The sequence below is a fragment of the Schistocerca americana genome, chromosome X (assembly GCF_021461395.2).
Source record: "Schistocerca americana isolate TAMUIC-IGC-003095 chromosome X, iqSchAmer2.1, whole genome shotgun sequence".
NCBI lineage: Eukaryota > Metazoa > Arthropoda > Insecta > Orthoptera > Acrididae > Schistocerca > Schistocerca americana.
Window position 1 is genome coordinate 308549535 of NC_060130.1, and position 17736 is coordinate 308567270.

At 41.3% G+C, this 17736-nt stretch overlaps 1 protein-coding gene across 1 annotated transcript in view; it reads right to left on the minus strand.

Annotated features, from left to right (window-relative positions):
* LOC124555706 (protein FRG1 homolog) overlaps nt 1–17736 on the minus strand; it is a 39800-nt gene that overhangs the window by 16190 nt on the left and 5874 nt on the right. Inside the window, exons 2-4 of the mRNA XM_047129711.1 lie at nt 17408–17496; nt 12551–12676; nt 1230–1396 (exon numbers count right to left, since the gene is read on the minus strand). Of these exons, the coding sequence (XP_046985667.1) occupies nt 1230–1396; nt 12551–12676; nt 17408–17496 (382 nt within the window). The remainder of the gene's footprint in view (nt 1–1229; nt 1397–12550; nt 12677–17407; nt 17497–17736) is intronic.

Below are 17736 nucleotides of genomic sequence, written 5' to 3' on the forward strand. Positions count from 1 at the left end.
TTGTAAGAGATGGTGAAAGTGTTGTCCCAAATTATAAAGAAATTTTATATACCAATGAGCAAAAACATTATGACCATCTGCTTAAGAACTTGTTTGTCCATCTTCGGAACAAAATACATAAATGATTCTGCATATCAGGGATCCGACAGTTCGTTGGTAGGTTTGTGGAAGTATGTGGCCTTAGATGTGTACACACAGGTCACGTAATTTGCATAAATAATGGGCCGCTGATTTGCATACGCAGTGATGGTGCCTGATAGCGACATGGATAGGTTCCCCAGGATTTACATCAAGTGAATATGGTTGCCGACACATCAATGTGAGTTCACTATAATGCTCCACAAACTACTGTGGCACGATTCTGGCTCCAAGACACAGATAATTGTACCTGCTAAAAGATGACATCGCTGTCTTGATTATTATCACAGATCCCATGCTAAAGCAAGAAAATGTCTCCTGCAGCATATTACTGACTCCACCAGCCTGCGTACATGGCACTCTTCACGTTTCGAGGCATTTGTGGAGATGACTAGTGACCTAGTGTAGCAAAAATGTGATTCACTTGAAGAGCTGACGTTTTCACTGATAGACTGTCGAATCCCAATGGTCCCACACCCACTGCAATCTTAACTGATGATGATGATGGTTCAACATGTGAACACAGTCTGTTCAACAATATACAATGAACAGTGTGCTCCAAAACAGTTGCGTGTGCATCAGCATTATACTCTTTCGGTAGAGATACCACAGATCACCATCTCTCCTACTTCACAGAGCAGACAAGCCTCCGAACCCCACATTCAGTGAAGAGTTTTGGACATCCAACCATTTAGTGCCTAGTGGTAGTTTCACTTTTCTTCTACCTCTTTCCGTAAATGCTCACAACAGTAGTATGTGAACATTCGACCAGCTTCACCGATTTTGAGAGACTCAGTCACAGGCTCTGTGTAATAATAATATGCCCTTTGTCAAAGCTGCTTATCTCAATGGGTTTCCCCATTTGCAGCCCATATCTTCGCAATGGTCATCCCCATCCATGTCCGCTCTGTTTATGTACTTTTGTTACCACGTCATGTGCCCACATTGCTACCATGTGGCATCCAATGTCATGGTGGTCAGTGGTCATAATGTTTTGGCTGTTCAGTGTAAATTTTTGTTTGTGTGTCAATGTATTCTTAATAATTCAGCATATTTATGTAATGAGATTTGTCCATTACGTTACACAGCACCTGAAAAATTGGTTCCCACTGCTCCATAGGTCCGCATGCAGCTGATCGTCCAGTCACTTTTCCATCTTTACAGGCAGTTAGATATTTGCCATAGCCTGATTTTAAAGCAATTTTTGTGTCATCAATTATAAGAGCAGACAGAATTTCTTCTGGAGATGGACCTTCACCTACAAATAAATTTTCTTTTAACACTAAACAGGTTTTGAATTAAGCAGTAAAAATAAGTTAACTTCACCGTAAATTTCAATCAATCAAAATAACTGTTTCAATTACTGCCTTCGTAACACAGCTGATTCCTTAAAAAGCAACGGATATGATTAAACACATGAATACTTCACAACAGTAGATGCAATAACATCACTTTGGGGAGTCAGACTGAGTATATACTTTGGGGAATCAGATTGAACATACACTCACATTTGTGAAAAATTCCAAAATTATTATAGAACAATCAGAGAATAATAAAATTTATAAAAGAATTTGCTATGAGTGATGTGAATAAACAATTCTAGTTTCACTAATATAATTTCGTTAACAGCCCACAAAAATGTCGGCTTTTTAGCAGTGTAAAGTGTTGTGACACTGACGGTATGCTTTTGTAGTACTCTCTACCAGAACGCTTGAATCAGAATCCATACGTCACTGATACTTTATTCTGGACAGCAATATCACAAACAAAGCAAGTATGTTTAGAGCTTAATAGCCAGTTGGTAGCTAGATCATCAAAGGTATTCTAGATCAGTAAAGTAATTGGAAATAACTGGCCGTAGCTTCATGTGAGGAACTATCCAGGCACTCACCCTGAGTGATTTAGGGGAGCTAAGGAAACTTCCTAACAGATCATAATAGCATGCAAAAGCGGGACTCGAAGTGGGGGCTTTACCGGTTTCATATCAGTGCACTGTCCACTTCCAACACTTCAAGTCAGTCCCATAGCATCAACCCTTCCACAATTTGCCACCTCTACATTCTCTGTCATTATTCATGGCCATTAGGCTAATGCTGGGATTTTATTTCACTACATCATTTATTTCATAACTACTGCCATTGATACAGTAGCATTCTCTATAGTATACTTACTATATCGACTGTGTTTCTTAGTATCCAAACAAAGAGACTAAACATATATTTAGTCCTTGTCGTATCTTATGACTTCATTTAACTTTTGACTTAGGCAACTCCTCTGTTGTCTTGAACTTCATACTAATTGAATAAAAATTGTATCTGAAGGTTGTTGTAGATAATAACATAATCCATTTAAATGTAACCTTGTCCATTGTTACTACTACTATTCAAGTATCCATTGTTGAAAATTTACAGTGGATCTCTTTCGTTCTACTGTCCCATTAACAATAGCAACAAGGCACTAACAAACAAAAATTACAGTGGCTTGAGTGCTCGTTTGAAAAGGAACTGCAGTGGCACTCAAGTTGCTGACTACAGAACAACAGTTGGTAGTGTTGACAGCAGCAGCAGCAGCAGCAGCAGCAGCAGCGATAGTAGCAGTACTGAGTTCGTATAAAGTATTTAGTTTAGTCATTTTATTACTTTTGTCTATGTGGATATGAGCAGTGCAACTGTTCATTTATCAGCATTGAGTTTTGTTTTTTAATTTTCCTAAGTATTTGCATATTTTACATACATCATTTTTGTCTGATACTAGCACTGCAGGCAAAATTGGTAACAGTAAGGATATGTGGTGATTTCCACTGAAAAGGTTCAAGATGCTGCTGAGGGCTGTGGCAGCAATGGGACCTCTGGGGTGATGGCCCCTGCACCTCTCATGCCATCACATTCACACAGAAAAAAGGAAGGAATATTGAGGTTTCAACATCTAATCAACAACTAGGTCATTAGAGACAGTGCCCAAGTTCATATGGGGGAACGATTGGGAAGGTAATAGGCCATATCCTTTTCAAAGGAAACATCCCAGCACTTGTCTTAAACTATTTAGGGAAACCCCAGATCCTAACTCTGGACAGGCAGATGAGGACATGAACCACTGTCCTCCATAAAGTGAATCCAATGTCTTACAACTGTGTCATCTCATTTGGTCTGAATATAGGGAGGGACTGCTTGTTACTGGGAGCCCGAAGGCAGTTGATGGGGCCCCATAAGGAAATAGTTTCTGCCAGCACCAACTAAACACAGTGGGTGAAGCCGGCTACAAGTTGTAGTTTATGTTGGCACCAATGATGGACGCAGTCGCCTGGGTTCAGAAGCCATTCTCAGCACCTTTCAGCAGCTGGATGAAGTAGTAAAAGCCGCTAACCTCACTTTTGTGGTCCTGAGGTACTGTCACTCATCAAAGGGAACAATGTGCACATAATACTTGTAATAGGACACATGTAGAAAAAAAAAGGACTGAAATATCAAATCCAGAATGGGACATATACTGAAATGATAGGCTGAATAACAAAAGCATTTCAGGAAAGGACTCTGTAATGTCAAAAGACAAATACAGAGCCAGAACACTAGATAATCTTGGTGATTATCTAGAATATATAAAGAAAGAAACGTAAAATAATAATCAGATGATACTATCCATCCATAAATGTTTCAGAAAAAGCTTGGAAAATACACATACAACAAAATGACTAATAAACTTAAATGGATACGGAAGTATATAAAAATTGCTAGTGCCAAGAAGAGGAAACTCTATAATGAACCTAAATATAATAAAAACACACATTTTATTGAGTATGTGTGTCATTATAAATCTATATTTATAAAAGTGGCAAACAAGAAGTTCATTGTACAACACAAAAGTAAAACAAAAGCAGTGTGGTCTATTAGGTGTTAAGAGTTACTAGTAATGAAATATCTAATATTAAAGTGTGTTTAAATGAATTCTTCATAAGATGTTGATGTAGCAAAGTATCAAACTAAAGTAAATCCCATTGGATTCCATCACAAAACTGAACATCTTATAGATTGAAAAAAAGTCACAACAAAGGATGTGGAAAATGGGGGGGGGGGGGGTGATTAAAACAGTGTGTGGCACAATAGCACCTCCCCTAACTAAAATATTCAACCAGTCTTTTCAACAGAGATGCTTACCCGATGGTTTGGAGTATGCCAAAGTCAGACCTCCCTTCAAGAAAGGGTCAAGGGAAGACATGGGATACTATTACCCTATTTCTGTTCTTCCAGTCCTGTCAGAAGGGCAAGATAAAGTATCTGCCAACCAGATCAAAAACTTATTATAAGCAACCAGTTAGGATTTCTACCAGGGAAAAACAGTCTGGGTGCAATGAATAGCTTTATCGAAAACATATGCAAATCACTGGATCAGAGGAGTTAAATTGCAGGTATCCTCTGTGATCTCACAAAAGCATTTGACTCCATGAACCATGACTTGCTTATCTACAAATTAGACAAATACGAGATTAAGGACAATGCTCTAAATTGGCAAACATTATACTTAGACAACAGAAAACAAGCAGTAACTGTCACCTCAGACGCAGTGAATTATTATTCTAAATGACAATCAACTTATGAAAGAAGATGACATGGTCAAATTCCTGGGACTAAACGTGGACAAGAACTTAAGCTGGAATACATATATTGACCTCCTGTCAAATAGACTAAGCAGTTTAGCATTTTCAGTGAAAATACTACCAAATTCTACTGACCTGAGTACAGGAAAAATTACTTATCGTAGTTATTTTGATTCTGTCATTAGCTATGGGATAAATTTCTCGGAAAGTTCAAGTAATGTATCTCGAATACTGAAACTGCAAAAGGAAATTTCCCAATACATGTGTAGTGCACAGCAAACAGAGTCTTGTCACCCATTATTTCGGAAACTACAAATCCTAGCTGTTCCTCTGTGTGTGTGTGTGTGTGTGTGTGTGTGTGTGTGTGTGTGTGGGGGGTCTTACGGGCACTGCCCACTGAGATTATCAGCGCCCTGACACACATTAAAAGAAACAAATGTGGACAACATTTGTAAAAGGGAGCATACACGGAAAGAAAGCAGGAAAAGATGAATATTGCTGTACAAGAGAACAAAACGTAAGTGAAACAAGAAAGGAGTTTCAAGGGCGCCACAGGAAATTGTCACTGGCTGGCCATTTACGTAAAATGTGGGCTAGCCAGTCACCCTGTGAGCAAATTGAAACCCTCTCCCTAAAATCTTGGTAAAAACATTGGACAAGTCACAGAACTTTAAAATTCTAGTCGTATTTGTCTGATTATTACCTAAAAGAGATAGCAGATCCGCTGGCAAGTCAACTGCAGCTCCCTGGTCAGAAAATAAAATGCAATCCAATGAAAAGTGGCGCACAGTGACCTGGACGCCACAACCACTACACATTGGATAGCCCTTTCATCGGAGCAAGAAGCCATGTGTCGTAGGACTGTGGCCTATCCAAAGACGAGTGAGGAGAACCTCGTCCCATGTATGTGGCTGGAAGGAAGTAGAGCAAACACATGTTGTGGGCTTGACTAAACAGAGCTTATTGTCAGTCACTTCCAGCCACTCATCTTCCCACTGACGCAAGACTCTAGAGGCCCCCACCAGCAAGGTGAGAGCGTGCAGGGGGATGGCACACTGAAATACTTGTGGATTGAGACACACCTCCTTGGCTGCAAGATCTTCCCTTTCATTCCGAGCAATGCTGACGTGCCCTGGAATCCAGCAGAAAGTCACCTCCTTCCCCTGTCGTCGTAGTTGGAGGAGGGCATCCTGGATGGTGAGGACTATTTTAACTGCTGGATGCAAACGTTGCAATGAGTGAAGGGCACTGAGTGAATCGAAACAGACAAGAAATTTAGGATGGGAAGAGTGTCTCATTTGCTTCTGTGCCCACAAGATCGCAGATAATTCTACAGACCTGGAGACGATCAGACCTTGAGGACACGATCTGGAAAAACAACACAGCAACCAACAAAATCCCCCGTTTTGACCCATCCATAAAAACTACTACATAGTCGTGGTGCTCAGATAAAATGGCAGAAAATGTTGCATTAAAAACAGACGCAGGAGTGCAATCTCTCTTGTACCGAACCAAATCTAAAATCATTCTGGGACTCTCCAGTAACCAGGGTGGCAAGCAGTTAAAACCCTGGATTTGGGGTTGTACGGGCTCCACACCGAGTGACTTCAGCACACATAACACGCGGACCCTGAATGGCAATGTGGCTCAGGGACAGTGGGGGAAAAAAAGACAGTCCATGGGCAGATGAGCAAAAAATTGGGTAGTGGATGAAGTTGGAGCTGGAAGAAACTTACACACTTGGTGCACCAGGAGGAGCTGCCGCCGGATGGTAAGTGGCAGTTCTGGCTGTGGGACTGGTCCGATAAGCACCCGTGGCCAGCCGAAGCCCCTCATGGTGGACAGCATCAATGATCTTCAAATAGGAAGACCAGCGCTGATCCATACACTGTGACCTGTAGTCCAGCTGATAACACACGAAAGCCCTATAAAACTGGAGGAGACGCGTCCTGTCCGCTCCCCAAGACCTGTGACTAAGCCACTTTTGAGATATTCAGTGCCTGCAGGGTTCTGGCTTTCAGATCTCGCAGGTGCAGCAACCACGACAATTGGGAGTCAAAAATGAGGCTCAGAAACCGCACTGAATCTCTAAAACTTAGGATGGTGTCCCTCAGACGCAAGGCAGGCAAATGAAAAATACGACGAGAATGATTAAAATGAACACACACACACACCTGCAGAAAACTGGAAACCAGTGTTTGCAGCCCACTCCTCTAACTGCCGCACAATAAGTTGCAACTGACGGCTTGCTGATGCAACACTGGAAGAGGAACGGAAAACAGTAAAATTGTCTACAAATAAGGAGCACTGTACTGGACTCCATACTGTAGACGTGATACTATTGATGGCTATGGCAAAGAGGGTACCACTTAAAACACTGCCCTGAGGGACACCATTCTCCTGCTCGAAACAATCTGACAGCGAGTCACCAACTCAGGTCCTAAGATAGTGCTGAGACAGGAAGGACTGAATGAAGATGGGGAGATGGTCATGAAAGCCCCATTGATGCAGTTGAGTGAGAATACAGTGTAGCCAAGCAGTATTGTATGCCTTATTGATATCGAATAATATTCCAATGCAGTGATGTCTACGTAGGAAAGACTGCTGAGTAGCCACCTCGAGCAGAGTCAGGTTGTCAACAGTGGTCTGAAATCTGCAGAATCCACACTGAGTGTGGCTAAGGAGTTGCCTGGTCTACAATAGCCAGACCAGACGCCAGTTAATCATTCGCTCCAGGGTCTTTCCTACACAGCTCGTTAAAGCAATACTCCAAAAACTACTGGGGGACATGCGGTCCTTTCCTGGTTTGAGAAGAGGTATCAAAACTGTCTCTCTCCAAAAGTTGGGGACATGACCTGCCTGCCATACAAGATTAAAACATTTAAGGAGGAGTTTTTTCAAAGCTGCTGGCAAATGTCTAAGGATGCAGTACTGGATCTAGTCATGACCAGGTACCGTGTCACGAGCCTCAGACAGGGCTGATTCCAACTCCCACATGGAGAAGGGAGAGTTGTAACTTTCAGAATCGTTGGAACCAAAGTCCAATTTGCTCCTCTGTGCAGTCGCATGGTAGCAACAAAACGCCAGATCCTGGCTGGCATTTGCAGTAGTCTGTGCAAAGGTCTCTGCCAGCATCTGAGCAATGTCTCCAGGTGCTGTTCGGAGACATCCTCATGTCAGCACTGCAGCTATTGGTGAGCAACTGCACTTACCAGAAATCCTCCTGATGGCTTCCCATACTTTCGTAGAACAAGTGGAACGGTTGATGGAGACCAGAAATGCTTGCCATGATCGTTTCTTGCTCTCTTTAATCACAAGTCGGGCATTTACTCTCGCAGCTCGAAAGGCTATAAAGGTTGTCTGCTGCAGGGCAGCTTTTAAATCGTCGAAAAGCCACACGCCTCTTTAGAATGGTGGAGTGGCACTCATCCATCCACGAAGGCACAGGTTGCCTCCGGAGATGAACTGAGGACTTTGGGATGTATAAGTCAGCGGTAGGATGGATCATTTGTGTGATATGGTCCACCCATTCCTGGATGCTGGCACATGTTCAAACACAGCCAGCTGGCTGAACAGTGTCCAGTTAGCCCTGCTGACCAACCATGTGAGTGGCTGCTCTTCACAAATGGCTCTGTCAAATAGGTGAATGTGGAGGGGGAAGTGGTCACTGGAACGGAGGTTGTCATTGACCGCCCACTGAACAGATTATGCTAGGGCTGGAGAACAGAAAGAGAGGTCGATGGCAGAGAAGGACACAGTAGCAGTACAAAAGTGAAAGTGAGTACTTGTGTTTAGGATGCACAACTCGTGAGACGTCATGAGGCTCTCCAAAACTTGACCCCCGAGGGCAAGTAGAGTTTGAGCCCCACAAAACATTGTGAGCACTGAAATCTCCCAGGAGAAGAAAAGGTCAAGGGAGTTGTTCCATGAGAGCTATAAGGGCCCCAGAGTAGATCACATATTGTGGAGGGAGATGCAGTGCACAAACAGTGACCCTCCAATACCCATAAATTTCAACACCAACTGCTTGCAGGTTGGCAGCCAGGGCGAGAGCGGAGGAGTGATGCATGTCATTGACAAACACACCAACACCCCCCTTGGCCCTGTCCTCGGTCAGGTTATCCTTCAGGTAAAGGATACAGCCACAGAGCACGAGGGAATCAGTGGCTTTAAAATGTGTTTCTTGTAAACACGGGCACAGAGGGCGTTCTTCTCCTAGGATTTTCAGTTCCTCCACAAGTGTTCTTAACTCATTAATGTTCCACAGTAATATGGAAGCCATCCATCATGGGGGTTGTACTTTCACCATGTCATTGTGCTGGGGCGGTAAGCACGTAATGGGTGGGGGCCCAGTCTAGGGACGAGATGATTGCCCCCATCCGACATCAAGCTCCATTAGTTCTACCGAGAAGTCAAGAGAGACATAAGAGAGAAGGACATCCACATCGTCGGACTGTTTACGTCCAGACTCTGGCAGTGGTGGATGCTTGGCCTTTGATTTTTTGCCAGGGGTAGGCTTTGGGGCCAAAATATCGCAGCAGGGGTAGTGGCATCGCTGGATGGTGAACCAGACTGCGCCTTTAAGGGAGCAGGGAGCTCTGCAATGTCAACAACAACAGACTTGTCTGATCTTTTGGGAGTGGACTTTGCGGGAATCGCAACAGCACAAGCGCACTGGCAAATGCAGGCGCTAGTGCTGATACTAGCAACCTCCGTTTGGACAACAGTATCGTCCTTCGGAACTGGTTGTTTAAGAGCAGATGCAAAGGAGGTAGTAAATGCTAGGGGCTGCATGGCCTTATAGATGTTTTTGGCCTCTCCATATGAAATACATATAGTCGTTTTGATTTCCTGTATCTTCCTTTCTTCAAGGAAGACACGGCAGTCCCTACTCCAGACAGGGTGATCACCAGAGCAGTTGACACACTTTGGAGGAGATGCACAACCAACACCATCATGGGTGGCCTTACCACATTTTTCACATGTGGCAGCCCCCTTACAATCCGAGATGGTGTGCCCAAAGCGCTGGCAGGTAAGACAGTGCATCGGGTTAGGGAAATAAGGCCACACACTGAGATCGAGGAAACAAGCCTTAATGTGCCCAGGAAGTTTTGTGCTGCTGAAAGTCAGTATAAATGAGTCTGACTTCATGAGGTGACCATCCACCCGTTTCATAATGTTCTGGACATCAACGATTCCTTCCTGGGACCACTCGGCTATCAGTTCTTCTCGGGGAATGTCAACCAGATCCTGCAATTCACAACACCTTTGCTATAGTTTAAGGTGCTGTGCAGTTCACATTCGATTGCATACTCCCTGAGGCACTGAGCTTTCTGGATGTTCTTGACCTGTTGAGAATTGGACATTTCTATTGACAGGGTCCCATTCCGCAAGGCTTGGCAGTTTTTGATGTTCCAGTGATTCCCTCTAACCCTTCGTGAATGTAAAAAGGTGAAACTTTCTCAAAGCTCCCCTCTTTCTGTTTAATTATAAGAAACACATTCTGGCCACCAGCATGATTCTCTTACTCATACCTGAAAGAGTCTGTGTAAACCCGAAGTCTGTTTCGAAGGATCCATCTCAGTCCCATGAGCAGCTAGGGAACTAGAAGTCCACCTAGACAGAGTCCCGCATGCTTGGGTAAGCCTTATGCAACTGAGGTGTGGCAGGTTCCCAATATGAAACTTCACATTCCCAATAGGTTGCCCGCTAACGACTGTTCCACCTCAACAGCCATGCATTCCATCAGCGTGCAGTACACGTTGAGACTGAGGGTTTTTTATGGAGGTTTATTCCGTCCTTGCAATCTGGGCAGCCAAGCCAAGATCCCTGCTCCCTGAGACACACAACGTTCCACCGCCACACCACACGGTGGTCGCTGAACCATGCCCAGAGCTTACAGTGACAGAGGACTGGCGGCGCTTACCAGTCCCCAGGTCAACCTTGGGGTCGCCAAACCCATACCCAGCAAATCAATGCTGAGCCCCTGAGGGCTAAGTGTTCCTTCCATATACATTTATGAAATTATAATCTTCCTACACAGCAGACAAAAATTACTTGAGGAGGCTCATTTTAACCACACATATAACACAAGAAATAATTTTATGCTACCACCAGTTGAAATTATATGCACAGACTCCACAGTATATGGGGATGACAAAATATAACAAGTTAATGGGAAAAAAACATATTTAATATCAAGACAGAAATTTTAAAAACGAGGCTACAGCAGATTCTGTGGGAGAAATATTACTACTCAATAGAGGAATTCATAAAGGACGAAATTATAATTTGAGCAAAGGATAATTAAGTGTTCAATTTTATTGTACGTATATATAATAAAATTGTATTATTTTTATGGTGCTGTTTGTTAACATCAGGTATTCTTTGTTTATGGTGAAATTTTACCACAATTTTGATATGTATCCTGTACCTGAATGAAATGATTTAGATTATGTATGTTATGAGGCAAATAAACCACACTTCACAAAATCATTTTATCGAAATTGCAGGAACAACACAGGGTGCCATGTAATCGGAAGTAGGTGTAGGTAGCATCAATTGCCAAGAAGGATCACACAACCAGTATACAAAATTATAAATCTATTTGATTGACATCAATTTCTTGCACACATGTTGTACTTACGTACAATTAAATTTCTGATAATTCAACTATTTATATATAAGAGTCAACACGGTTTCTGCAAGCATCAATCATGTGAAAGATGCTTGCTCTGTTTGTTTATGATATGTAGAAGACAGTAGAGAGCACAGCTCAGGTTGATGCAATTTTTTTTTTTTTTTTTTTTTTTAATTCCAGAAAGATTTTCATACCATTCCACACTGTAGCCTAGAAAACAGAATACATCTCAAACAATATGTGAGACTGGAGGGAAGACAAGGCATTTTCGATGGGGACGCATTGTCAGAAACAAAACTAGTATCCATCAAATCTTAAAGTAGTGTGACAGACCTCCTACTGTTCACAATACACACAAACGACATGGTGAATAATGTCTGTGGCCGTATCAAGCTGCTCCCAGATGATACCATTGTGTGCAGCGACGTGATAACTTAAGAGTCTTGCTACAAAATACTGACAGATTTGCAGATGATTAGAATTTGTAGCAAAGACTTGTGGCTGAATAAACAGAAATAAATGTAATTTGAGGTGCATAAATATATGAAAAGATTCAATATAAATTGACTACACCATCAGTGTTTGCTAACAACTTTTATCTAGGAATAACTGTTTGAGGTAATCACATGAATCCAGTTGTGGGGATGGCTTAAATTTATTGGCATAACCCTAAGCAAACATAACTCACAAACAAATGAGGTCACCAGTAAAATTCTCATCTGACCAACTCTTGAGTATTGTTTGTCAATCTGCAACCCTTACAAAGTTGAATAAATGGAAAAGATAGAACAGATTCAAAGAATAGATGCATGATTTATCGTGGACCATGGGGTTGTTTATACTGCATAAGAGTGTTGGAGAAGCTCAAGAAACTACACATGGAAACATTAGAAGAAAGCCACTGTACATGACAGATAACTTAGTAGCACAATTCTGAGAGGCCACATACCACAACGAGGCAATAAATATGCTACTCCCTCAAATACACATTTAATGTAATGACCACAAAGCTAAAGTTAGAGGAATTTGGGCTCATGTAGAAGCATATCAACAGTCATTCTTCCCATGTATCATTTGCAAATGGAATAAGAAAAAAAAATATAGGAGGACACTATGTATTTCCACTGTATACCATACAGTGGCTTGCAGAGTACAGATATAGATCTAGGAAACTACATTACCTTCAGGATGTGGTGCTCCTAGCATAAAGAGGCCATCATCTAATGCCTTTGCATAAGTCTGATTTCCAAATTCAAGAGCAACTGGTCCATGTACATCATAAATTGATCCAGCTTTCCACCAACCACCTGAAATTAAAATGGAAGATCAACACGACAGCTGTTTTAAATCTCAGTCAAGAAGCAGCACAAATTTTAAAATATGAACACTCACGAGGGAACTTCACCAAAAATATTTTACTGGTGTTCAAGCCATATTCAAAGAATAGAACACACATTACAATATACACTGAAGTGCCAAAGAAACTGGTATAGCCATGTGTATTTAAATACAGAGATATGAATATAATAGAGGGAAACATTCCACGTGGGAAAAATATATCTAAAAACAAAGATGATGTAACTTACCAAACGAAAGTGTTGGCATGTTGACACACACACACACACACACACACACACACACACAATTCAAGCTTTCGCAACCAACGGTTGCTTCATCAGGAAAGAGGGAAGGAGAGGGAAAGACGAAAGGATGTGGGTTTTAAGGGAGAGGGTAAGGAGTCATACTAATCACGGGAGTGGAAAGACTTACCTTAGGGGGAAAAAGGACAGATATACACTCGCGCGCGCGCCCACACACACACACACACACACACACACACACACACATCCATCTGCACATATACAGACACAAGCAGACATTTGTAAAGGCCTCACACCAGAAGTTCCTCAGTTGGTGTCCTGAAGCTGAGGGCACCCCAATCCAGTCCTCCCACAAAGGAAAAATCCCTGCAGTACTAGGAATTGAACCCAAGTCCCCACCAAAACAGAGATCTTACCACATGGCTACAGAGATGTACATGGTGTTTACTTTGGCAAAATTAAACTTAGTGAATGGAGGAGGAGGATATTAGTGTTTAACGTCCCGGCGACAACGAGGTCATTAGAGATGGAGCGCAAGCTCGGGTGAGGGAAGGATGGGGAAGGAAATCGGCCGTGCCCTTTCAAAGGAACCACCCCGGCATTTGCCTGAAGCGATTTAGGGAAATCACGGAAAACCTAAATCAGGATGGCCGGAGACGGGATTGAACCGTCATCCTCCCGAATGCGAGTCCAGTGTGCTAACCACTGCGCCACCTCGCTCGGTACTTTAGTGAATCAAGTCACTTTTGTACACAAGTTTGTGGAAATCACTTTGAGTCAAGCCTAAGCAAATGTTCAAAAATTTCACAATTCAACTGATGCAATAATTCTTGTCTTTATCAGCAGTGTTTGGACAAGCTCTGCAACCCACTCCCAAAAAAGAGAATTACGAGGCCTTCATAAACTACCTCCTGACAGAGTTTTATCATTTTGAACCAACATCATTGGAGAAAATCCACATGTAATTAGTAGGCACCTTTCTGTTCAGTATACTTTAGTCTCCTGTATCATAAATGAAGTAAGGAGTAGTTGTTTCATGCTGAGTTTTACGGTTCTCACAAGAGATGTACCAAAGCTCAAAGAAATAAAACTGAATAAAAATGGCTTTAAAGTATGGAAATGTGTCCATTCTACCACCCATCAGTAATTTCTTATTAAAACTCTGCATTTATGCACAAACTATGTTTGAAGGATAAAAAATCTAATGAACAGCGAAGCACAAGCTGTTGAAAAAATAATACTGTGTAAAAGACAATTGTGGCCGACAGATTTACAAGAGAGTAAGTGAGGCATTATTTGGCAAAAAGCTAAGCATTTGCTTGAGAGTCATATTTTCCAAAACGGAAGTTACTGTGTTGTCATACACTCTTACCTTACTCATCATCAAATTGCAAATGTGGAGTTTCAACAAACTGATTAAAGCACAGTAAAATGGAAGAAGATGCACACTTGATGGGGGCATCATGTGGAGACATTACATAATCAATTTACTCATTCAGGTCAGAAGGAGATATAATAAATGGTAATTACCATTAAAAACTAAAGAGAGAAAGAATTATTAAGATACACTATTGTTGCCTAAACTCTTGTAACATTAATTGTGCTTGGAGTCACAAGCAGAAGATCTTCCGTGCAATATGGAGGGCATAGTTGACAGACCAGTAAATGCTCCACAGTCACAGTTGGGGATATTTACAGAAAAGTGCCATTTGTGGAGGTTACTGCTGGATCTTCCAACTCCAGACCGAAGGCAGTCAACTGACCTCCACACGATCCACTTCTGTTAGTGCCCAGGCAGAAGGGTTTCCAACGGGGATAGCCAGGTCGAGTTGTTCTCAAGTCGTGAAATCCACAGCTGTTTCTTTGCTGTAGCTACTGTTGCTTGCAACGGTGAAGTGGGCTTGGTGAAACTACTTTTGGATCACGAGCTAGGTGCTGTTGGATATGCCCAAATAATGGATATTTTTCCCAGATAATGGATGTTTTTTTTTCTGATAAGCCTGATTTCTTCTTCAGTATTAACTTCTCTTTGATCTTTCAAAGCAGTGGTTGAAACATGTCCAGCGTAATAAAAAAACAAGCAATTGTTACCTTGACAGTGCTTCAAGAACTGTTTTTTTTTAAATTTCCTTTTGTCTTGGAACACCCTAACAGTTGACTGCTGCTTAGTTTCCGATTCCTATAAATATATCCAAGTTCTTTCTCCTGTTAAAATGTTGTGTACAGATTTTTCATTTCCTCACTGAAGTTCCCGAATATTTTGAGCTTCACTCAAATTGCGTGTAATCCATTGAGAAAAGATTTTTTCTTGGGTAAACCTTTATGCAGAATGAAATGTGCTGCAGTCTTCAATAAACGGCATGGAAAAGCTCGTGGCAATGATCTAGATAATGCAATCACTGTGGCTTTTGTCCTGGACTACTGCAGCGCAGAATCACCGGAAATGGTGTCAAAACCGAATTGAACTGAATGTCACATCATTTCTGGTGAACATGCACTGCAGTAGTATAATATTGAAAGCCACAGTGCTCACATATCCAAATCTTTGCCATGAAGTGTTCCATTCCATTTATCAAAGACTGCAGTACATTTGATTCTGCACAAACATTTAACTGGGAAAAAGGCATTTTCTCAATGGATTCCACTCAATTTGAGTGAAGCTCAAAATGCTTAGAAAACATGACATAGTAATAGCAGAAACAACTTAAACTAAACTTCATCCAAACATGCCTCGAAGGCCTGATGGTATTGACTGCTGTGTCATCCTCGGCCCACAGGTGACACTGGATGAGGACATGGAAGGGCATGTGGTCAGCACACCACTCTCCCGGCCATTGTCCGTTTTTGTGAACAGAGCTGCTATTTCTCAGTTAAGTATCTCCTTAATTGGTCTCACAAGGGTTGAGTGCACCTTGCTTGTCAACAGTGCTCAGCAGACTGAATGGTCACCCATCCATGTGCTAGCGAAGCCCAGCAGCAACTTTGGTGATCTGATGGGAACCGGTATTACCACTGGGACAAGGCCGCTGGCCTAGGAGAAACAACTTGGATATATTTATGTGAATCAGAAACTAAGCAGAAATCAACTGTTCAGGTGTTTCAAGACAAAATGAAACAAAAATGTTGGTTGCTCCTGAAACATTGTCATAGAAATTACTGCTTGTTTTTGCGGTTACAGTGGGCACATTGGAACCACTGCTTTAAAAGATCAAAGAGAAATTAATACTCAATTGTATCCAATAATCTGTTTGTCACAAGTCATACATATGTTACTTCATTCTTCTTCGTAACAGTAGCAGCTGCCACACAGAAAGTCAAACAAACAACAGATTACTTGATGAGGAACAACATTAATATAATGTCTCATTGCCTATATTAACCTAATTTATTATCTTATGACTTCTCTTTATTCCCTTGTGTCAAACAAAATATGCATGACACAGAATTTCATTTCATCACCTCACGAAACAGTTTAATTCTTCCAAAAGCATCAGAGTGGAAAAAATGTTTCCAGAACTGCTCTGAACACATGTAAAAATGCATAAACTTTAAAGACAAATTTTTTTGGGAGCAATAAAATGATTTATGCAAAAAATGTTGCTTTTTCAATGTTTTTGTGAAAACTTACAAGGCAGCCCTCATATTAAAATGTCTGTGCATAACTTTGGAACATAGTGTTGGATCCTACACTATATAAAGGAAAACTTTTGTGTTTCAAACGTATAAGACACATTTGTATCCTGAGTGCATTGTAAAACATTCAACCATTAATCTCTTTTGAGCTCAGTGAATTTGCCATGCAAACATCCCACAATTCACTCGAGAGATTTAACTAAAACACACAAGAGCAATGAAAAATGAAGAGGATTGGTGTTGAATGCTCCAATGTCACTGAGGTCATTAGAGACAGAACACAAGCTTGGATTGTTTCAAGGACAAGGAAAGAAATCAGCCCCGCCCTTTGAAAGGATCCATCCTAACATTTGCCTGGAAGTCACAGAAATCTAAATCTGGGTGACCAGATGCAGATTTGACCTGTCACCCTCCTGGATGTGAGTCCACTGTGCTAACCACTGTGCCACCTTGCTTGGTAAGAAAGAAACAAGTATGACGGCGGAATATATGAACCATTATCCTCTCAATTATTAGTCCAGTATTGTGTCACTATGTTTCATCCTCAGTCATTAATCATCTCTTTAGTAATGGCCTTTTATGTATTGCACATTAAAATTCTGAAAAATGTCTGGCACTATAATTCCAGTTATGACACTGAATTGGACTTGGAATTACAGTAATGACTGATGTCCACTGTGCATAATCATATTTGGGAAAATTTTGACACTTTTAATATAAATTTCCTCCAATTGATAGACCTGAAACACAAAAAAATATTAATATATACTCTTGTTGAACAACTATTAAAATTCATTTACATACCGTGCTGAACTGTGTCTTCATCATTTAGTTTCTTTGTTTCTTCATTCACTTCTGGAGTGGGCTCATGTGTCTTTTTCTTCTTGTGTGACCTTTAAGAAAATTGAATACTCATTATAAATTTCACACAAACAGTAAGCCTTCCAGTAAATAACTAAATTATATCAATCTGTTTGTTTAACAGAAAAAACTCAAGGTTACTCCACACTATAACATTAACGTCAGTTTGATCTTAATAGTTTCAATCTGAATGGATAAAAAGTGTGCAAAGTTTGAAACTCTCAATCCCTGAGCTGTGACTCAGTTACAAAGCAACAAACATGTCTGTCTAA